Raw genomic sequence first — 8890 nt, 5'->3', positions numbered from 1 at the left:
TTCTACCTAAAAATGTGAAAGTTGTAGTGAACATTAAGGTATTGCTGCAACTGTTGCTTAGTATTTTGAAAATGATTGAGAAACTTCGATTTAAAAAGGCAATAATGGAAATATTTAAGAGATGTTTTCTACTTTTTTGATAGTTTTCCTCGTTTAAAAATACTCTTGAGCATTATTTTGCCGACAAATTACTTTACCTGTTTCTGAAATTCATATGCTACAGATTCCCCATGGAAAAACATCACGAATGCTGTGACGCTGAAAAAGCAAGATATGTCCTCGAATGATCTCAGAAGACATGACAGACCACCTTTCCTTCAAATCGATCCACCTCACCCAGCCGATGTACCATTCTATTTACATGAAAGACCATATTATCCTTCACTTTATCCGGAATCTGTCGATTACGATTACGCACCTGCCGGAATCGGAGGCAACGGCCTTGCTCCTGCTGGCGTGATCGGTGGAGTTGGAGTGGCTCTGAAAGCACTCAAAGCCACAGCAGCTTTGAAAGGCCTCAAACTACTCGGAATTCCTCTCGGACTCCTTGGCATTGCAGCATTGAGCGGGATAATTCCACCAACCGCAATTGGAGGAATCAATCTGCCATTTCAAGTAAGTTATTGATTCTGATAATGCGTCAGTGAGTTAAAAATAGTTCATATACACTGCAGTGACGTAGCGTCAGAGGACGTTTATCCGCTAAGTTCCATATCACAAATTGAGTCACTCAAAGGAAAATTTTATTTACAAGATTATACGTATTTTAGGGCAGAAACAGTTCAGCCCAAAACAAAATCTGATGTGGACACAACACCACTTCCTTTTACATCTGTTAAATAATCCTTTTTTTTTCAATAACTGAAAAAAAAATGGGCGCGTTCACTTATGTACGCACCCATTAGAGAAAAGATGAAATATGGCTACTTTACTCTAATAATGCCTTGCAGTAAGCAAAAAAACACTGAATATTTTTACCTCTTGTCTTGCAGATGCACACACACAAAAAAGCGTTTTACAGAGATTAATTTTCCCCAATATCGACAATTTTATCTTGATTCAATGGATAACTCTCTAAATATCGCCAATTGTGCCCAATTGAATCCAGATTCCAAAATAGATGTTTTTTGCCCAATTTTTCCCCAACTTGCCAATATGTCGCCAAGTGTTCACCAAATAATACCATCACTTGAGTTTGCATTGAAATTAACACTGATTTTCACCAAAAGGGTGAAAAAAACCCATTTTGGAACATTAGAATGCAACAAAAAGGGAAGGTGCACATCTAGACCCAACTAAGAGTCTTCTTACCAAATTTCAACTTTCTGTGGCATTTCGTTTTTGAATTATGCGAAATGCGTACGCACTTACACACATTCATACGTCAAGAGAAAACTTGTGGTAATTAACTCGGGGACCGTCAAAATAGATGTTTCGGGCGTCCATATACGTTCTTATGAGACCCCGGCCAGCGGGGAAAAAAAAGTTGGAGACCACTGTATTAGAGGGTGTAATATAGTCTTTTATTTTACATTTTATTACAAAAAATCACAGTAAGAAAACAAGCTACAGTTGACGTGTTTTAAGATTTCTCTGGAAAATACTTTTCCATTCACTTGTAAGGATTGGTTGTGTGGGATGGTTTACCCCTATAAGTAGTATTTTTAGAAAAATCTTAAAACACGTCAACTGTTAATTGTTTTCTTATTTAAAAATAGTTTCTTTTAAAATTTATTCTTTTTAATCACTTATATTTTAATTTCTTAAATTTTTGTAACTAAAATTTAAAATAAAAGAGTGGTGTTGCAACCTTTCTTATCAAAATAAAACCCAATACTTAGGGTGTAAATTTTACCTCATCAAAAGTATTTGTTGCCAACAAAAAACGCAGATTCAATAACTTTAAAGTGTTCTACCGATGGACAATGCTTTATTCCGATCTATGAGTGACACTTGAATAGGGTTACTTGTAAGTCAAAACTCGTTTAACACAATTTTGCTATAGTACGTATGAAATAATTCTTGCAAGAATAAGAAAACGTAATGAATCCAAACATGTAGAAAATCAAAATGTTTTTAATTTAAGATTCTATGGATTTGGTTAATTTGGGTTTTGGTTTATTGCTTAAATTGGTAACTAAATAAAAATTTGTAAAAATACATTTTTAAGTTATCATTTGCTGTTTCCATAAAATACTTAGAAATTAAGTACTTGAGCAGCTTCGTATGTGATTTTTATTCTTACACTGCTCTGAACCAAAGTTAAAAGTGAAGAGTGCCAACCGTTTCCCTGTTCAGTGTCCCAGATAGCAGCACACTTCGTTCTATAAATGCTTTTAAATGGTTGTCAATGTTGGGACAACTATTTTGAAACTTTGAAATGTTACGTATTTTAACTGGAGTTGGGGTTTTTTAAACAGATTTTTCAGAAAAAAAATCCTGATTCCTTCGAAGTATGGTTCAATTTTTTTTAAACAAAAGAGTGATGAGCTATTTTACTGCGACACCAGCCGTTTTGGAACAAGAACGTTATTCAAAGCCGGTAACAAATAAACGTCGAATCTGGAAATCTTTACCACTACCAACCTGACAGCAAAATTCTAATATGGGTGATCCTTTCCTCTCTTAAAGAAAAAAATAAATAAAAAATAAATAAATAAATAAAGCAAAAAAGAAAAAAATTAAAAAAAAAAAAAATCCCTAACTTTTTTTGAAAATATTTTTTGTAAATTTTATGTATTGGAAATTCTCTGTTTGTGCTTTGAATAAAATGCTTTTGGTATAGCATTCATAGACTTGAAAAAAGGCAAATAGAAATGTATGCAAAAATTGACTAAAAATAGATTAGTAAACGTTTTTGCTGAAGTATCATTTATTGCACTGAAATCGTACTGTACTACCGAATTTATGGACGGTAATTACCTACCCACCGAAGCTAGACATTTTTTAAACGAAATGTAGGGAAAGAGATAATTTTAATGCGACAAGGATATTTTTTCAGAAAAAATATTAATTGTTTTATTTTTTCCCTCGAAATAACCACAAAACAAACTAACGAATTGCGAGGTACACTAATTATCTCTAGACCAACAAACGATATGATTAATCGAAGTATATCTATTTGTTATGGTAGATTAGCTATCAGATGGAAGAATCAGATCTTGTTTGTCTTTGGGATTCATAATTCTTTGTGTTTGTCTTGAAACGAACAACTTGTGACAACATTTGTGGAACAAGCTCTATTTAGTGATGCTTTGCGAACCTTTGTCTGAACCAGTGGTGTTCCCATAGGGTTATATTCCTTATACGCCGTATACTCTCAACCTTTTTTTAACACACATCGTATACCTTCAAGCTCCAAAATTTTTCATATTATGACATTTTTATGTATATGATTGCATACACATATTGTGCGTAATGGGTTACTGTGAGTATACCTTCAGAAAAATTGATGGGAACGTCACTGTGTCTGACAGAGAATACGAATATTCTGGGAGCCAGGTACAAATTTGGTCAATCATTTCGTCTAGAACAGGGGTTTCCAACCTTTTTCTCTCGCGGGCCACATTGTAAAATTTTGGAGGCGATTCGGGCCAGTCCAACAATATTTTAGCTCAGTTGGACTATTTAGCACTACCCCCCCTTCCACCCCTACGTAGCGAATATTTTTATTTTTTTAATTAAGCGCTCAGTGGTGGTTTTTGAAGATTTCTGGGCTTGCTTCTAAGTTGCTATATTTCCTTAAACATATTTGCGGTTAGCTAAATTAAATTACATTTTAAATGCCCGTAAATCTCTAATAATATAACGATAGGAAGCCTTGTAAAATTTAGAATAGCTCAGGAAACTGAAATAAAAAGCATTCTTTGTTACAAAATAAAGTGAATTTTTTCTTTTAAAAAAAGGCTAATGAGTGAGTGATACAAGACAAAATGATTGCAATGTACTGCAAATCTATTTTGTTGAATTAATTACGATTAAAAATTTGGAAATAAATAAGAACACAACACGTGTAAAGCTTTTAAAAAAATTAAAAAGTTAAAAAATTAATGCGAAGACTGCATTTGTTTACCGATAAAAATTTCAGTCCATTCAGGGACAAACTTCGTAGTTCCGATCATTAAGAGTGATGTTGAATGTTTGTTAAAGAAAATCTATACTTAGATTCAACGTAATTTTGAAAATGTCTATTGACACTGGTGGATGCAAAATGAGAAAACATAGCTGTAGCATAAATTTTTAAGAAAGTCTTTTTCTGGTAGAGAACTGTAAAATGGAGCACATGTTTTCCTTGGGGCCAGGAAAAGCCCAATATCAGGGTACTGACGAGAGAATGTGGCGCAGAGAAATGAGATTTGTTCTCGGAAAGAGCAAAAAGAGAGATGGGTGCTGCAAACTTAGTTAACGGTAAAAAATAATTATAAAACGCTTTAATTTAACGGTAAAAAGATTTTAAGTAATTATTTGTAATTAAAATAATATCTCAATTATATTTTCAACGAGACTGTCTGCCGAAAAAAAAAAGTTCGTAAACGTCCCGCGGGCTGGGCAAAATCTGTTCGCGGGCCGTAGATTGGAGAGCCCTGGTCTAGAACGATAATTGGTGAGAGGCATCAGGGAATGGTATCAAAACGCATCGTGAAAGTCAGCTGCGTGTCCCTGGGTGGGATGGGCGGCGGTAGCCTCTCAATCATGTAAAAAAAAATTAGGATTGATAAACCATTGAAGAAATATCTTTATCTAAAAATAACAGTTTTTCCTTTCCTGAATCGATTCGCAGCGTAGTAAGACGTTCGTAGGTATTTAACATGTTCCTCTCCTCACTCAAAGTCATCTTTATCTAGTATACTATTTGTTATTTTTACACGTCCCGTTTAGTAATTGTACTTCCAATTTCAGATTTCAGACGATAGAGTTGTTTAAAAGAGAGAGAGTAAAAAGTTTCTAATTTCGAAAACACCATGCTCTATTTTTACAGTATTTTATATTATGAATCTAAGTGACATTTTTTCTAGCCTGCTAAAATAAGTATGCGTACCTGTTCTTTTTTCTTTACGCACAAAAAGTCTACAAAAACCGGATAATAGGGAAATTTCAAACTACATGGATGATCCAAGCACAGATAATCGAGAGTTCAGTGAAGATATTTTAATCAATAATTTTTTTGTTTGCTGATCACTTTATCTTAAAAAATAAGTTTATTTCTAAGTTTAAACAACAAGCTTTACTTCTAGTCCGGGAGTCAGGTACAAATTTGGTCAATCATTTCCTCTCGAAGATAATTGGTGAGAGGCATCAGGGAATGGTATCAAAACGCCTCGTGAAAGGTAGCTGCATGTCCGTGGGTGAGATGGGCGTTAGTAGCCTACCAATCATGTAAAAAAAAAAAAAAAAGTCAAGCATTTCCTCCCGGCTGAAACTTTGCCAAATTATAATTAAGACAATATCTCAAAGGAAAATACAAAGTCAGCTGACGTAACGCGGTGGGTTATGAGTCAGTTGGTAGGTCGAACATGTAAAAAAGAAAAAAAAAAAAAATCAATGATTTCCTCTTCGCTAAGAATTTGCCTGATGACAGCTTATATGCAACTATGTATAAATACACAAGTCAGCTGGTTGTACCCCGGTGGAAAAATGGTCAGCTGGGGCATTCTAGTAGGCGATAGATGCTCCCACTTAACTCATGCGTCAGAACTGAATCGATTATTTCAGAAAGGGAGTAAGTTCTACGGGAATCCATTGGACTTACGCCCTTTCTGAATTGATCAATTCAACTTTCAATGTACCAGCTGACCATTTTTCCACCGGGGTACAGCCAGCTGACTTGTATATTTATTCACAGTTGCATATAAGCTGTCATCATTATTAGCTGAGAGGAAATCATTGATTTTTCTTTTTTTTTTTTTCACATGTTCGACCTACCAGCTGACTCATAACCCACCGCGTTACGTCAGCTGACTTTATTTTCCTTTGAGATATTGTCTTAACTATAATTTGACAAAGTTTCAGCCGGGAGGAAATGATTGACTTTTAAATTTTTTTTTTACATAATTGGTAGGCTACCGCCTCCCATCTCACCCACGGACACGCAGCTACCTTATACGAGGCGTTTTGATATCATTCCCTGATGCCTCTCACCAATTATCGTTCGAGAGGAAATGATTGACCAAATTTGTACCTGACTCCCGGACTAGAAGTAAAGCTTGTTGTTTAAACTTAGAAATAAACTTCTTTTTTAACATAAAGTAAGCAGCAAAGAAAAAATTGTTAATTCAAATATCTTCACTGAACTCTCGATTATCTACGCTAGGATCATCTGTGTAGTTTGAAATTTCCCTATTATCCGGTTTTTATAGATTTTTTGTGCGTAAAGAAAAAAGAACAGGTACGCATACTTATTTTAGCAGTCTAGGAAAAATGCCACTCAGATTCATAATATAAAATACTGTAAATATAGAGCATGGTGTTTTCGAACCTAGAAAAATCTGAAATTAGTACTACAATTACTAAACGGGACGTGTAAAAAGAACAAATAGTATACTAGATAAAGATGACTTTGAGTGAGGAGAAGAACATGTTAAATACCTACGAACGTCTTACTTAGCTGCGAATCGATTCAGGAAAGGAAATCTGTTATTTTTAGATAAAGATATTTCTTCAATGGTTTATCAATCCTATGGGGAGAAAATTACCAAATATTTTAATATTGCCACACTGGATTTGTTTAAGGTTCCTAAAATTTAGAACCGACTTATCAGCTATTTTAACATTTCGTGGTAGGATATCAATTTCGTTCGCATAGCTGTTCGTTGCTCCATTTCAAAACGTCTACCCTCTTTAAATTTATTTTTGTATGGTCTTAGTTTCAACCACTGTACACAGTTAATGTATAAAATGTAGTAGAAGATATTACTGGGTTATTTGCCGCACAAAACGAGAGAAAGTGTCTGCCACTTTTCACTCCTTTTTTAACTATGTCTAAAGGAACTTCAAAACGGTGAATAATTGCGTCAAAAATAGAATACTCTCTTCTTCTTCCAGACTCCACGCTGTCAGATCAGCAATTATTGCCATTAGTGGTCGTTAGTTACTTTATTTTACAAAATTAATGATAAACGATAAAAGTATGGATTGGAATGAAAAATGTTTAACCATGAAATTCTAGACTTCGGGTTTTCTCTAGATAAATGCCTCTTTTGGCTAGAAAATAAAAATAGTAATCTCGTCACTGGGGAATTGTTATTTTCTTTTCTTAAAAAATATGCCAAACGATATAATACGACTTAACACACAAAAATTGATAAATTGTTATTTTATGTGCAAACTTCATTTTGACAAACTTTAAATCAAAAGAATCTTGAACGAAATTTCATGTTCATCGCGCCAAAAAAAGTTTAATGAACCCGAGAAAAATCTATTGAAGTACTTGCATCTGTGTGCATCGTCAAGATAAGTGAAAAAAATATAACTGTTGCAAGGTGATGAATAGGTAGATTAAAATTAAATCAACACTAAAAAAATTCCGAAACGTTACTGAGTATTTCCGTGTAATGTGTCGGGATTTCAATGGTTTTTTTCCACATCCTGAAAAAATCAAGCATCATCGTCAAAAAGTTTCCTGAATTACTACAAATTGCACACTTCTCACAGGTTTGAAAAATATTTTTAGCTCCCAGTTTAGAGATTAACTTAGCGTATTTATAAAGTGAATTAATTGACTTTATTTCAGTTACAGCCGGTCCATGCTGATCAAGCTCCCATCAGAGGGAGCGAATAAGTATGAACTACACTGCTTTGCAAGAATTGCAAGCGAGTAAAATTATCCATACTGGCAATTCTGGCTTAGCTTAGGCCATGTTTGCAATACTGCTTATGGAACTTTCTTATTAAATCAGGAAGGGACCAAGCTATTATGTTATACCTACCAAAGTTTACTCTAAAGTTCCAGAGACACGACTGGCTTCAAACGGGAAGATTTCTGAATTTTTCAGGAGTCTTCGAGATAATTTCAGGAAGGTTACTGAATATTAGCGGAAAACGTTCCTGGTTTTTGCAAGGAATGTTACTGGTGGAAATTGGACACATCAGCTGCCCATTATTCACCGGGAACGTTTCTGAATCGTTTTTATAGTGAAGGTAAGCCAATTAGAAAATGAAGTTAATTTACCGGAATAGCTTACAAGTATCTATTCTTCAAATCAAAGATTTGATTGTTGAAGACACATCGGTAATAGAACTGACCTTTGACTTTTTCGTAATTCTCTGTTCTTCACTTATACACTCTCGACAACTTGGAGAAGATTTTCCTTTTGAACTTCTTTACTTGCAATGTCATTGTTCGGTCATCCGTGCTTTTAATTTTTTCTTTTAACTTTGAACAGTATTTAGCTTGAAAAAGTCGAGAGTACAGCACACTTTGATAGATTTTTTTAAAATTCAATTCTATTGTCAAAATTTTTATGAAAACAGTGTCGTTGTCACGCAGTTATTTTACGCTGTATTGTGAATATCTTCCAGGGCAAAAGAAAGAAGAGAAGTTTGCCATTATCAGATGCAAGATTAAGGATGCCATTGAAGTTCGAAGAGCACCTTTATAAGAAACCCTTCACTATAAAGAGAAAAACGATTCTACGGTAAATGAAGGAATAGGACATTTTCGAAGTTTTATTGTAAAGTTCATACAGTTTTACTAAACATGCTTTGTATTATAGCTGCAAATGATGTTCCAGACAAAATTGGATTCTTTGTTTTAATCATCTACGTTGTAAAAAATGAATAAAATAAATTAATTGAAAAATGTTTCATGAATTGGTAAAAAAAAAAACGCACTTGTATGAAATTGAATCGTTCATTCCAAAAACCAGTCAAGCGACGAATTGCTCATTTTAGA

The 8890-nt window shown here is 34.1% G+C and overlaps 1 protein-coding gene across 1 annotated transcript; it reads left to right on the top strand.

The window, feature by feature from the left end:
• The first annotated feature begins 273 nt into the window (after positions 1-273).
• On the top strand, positions 274-8682 carry LOC129223693 (uncharacterized). Its single transcript, XM_054858095.1, has 2 exons — positions 274-615; positions 8518-8682. The coding sequence occupies exons 1-2, from the start codon at positions 274-276 to the stop codon at positions 8635-8637; spliced, it is 462 nt and encodes a 153-aa protein (XP_054714070.1). The 3' UTR covers positions 8638-8682.
• The last annotated feature ends 208 nt before the right edge of the window (positions 8683-8890 follow it).

This window comes from Uloborus diversus, chromosome 1 (genome assembly GCF_026930045.1).
Source record: "Uloborus diversus isolate 005 chromosome 1, Udiv.v.3.1, whole genome shotgun sequence".
Classification (NCBI taxonomy): domain Eukaryota; kingdom Metazoa; phylum Arthropoda; class Arachnida; order Araneae; family Uloboridae; genus Uloborus; species Uloborus diversus.
Note: the sequence above shows the minus strand (reverse complement) of the source record. Positions and strands in the feature narration are given on the sequence as shown.

What these genes read in the sequence shown, in the direction of transcription:
- LOC129223693 (XM_054858095.1), top strand. Translation starts at nt 274, where the DNA reads ATGTCCTCGAATGATCTCAGAAGACATGACAGACCACCTTTCCTTCAA. An exon ending in GAATCAATCTGCCATTTCAA is followed by an intron (nt 616 to 8,517) that starts GTAAGTTATTGA and finishes AATATCTTCCAG; the next exon opens with GGCAAAAGAAAGAAGAGAAG.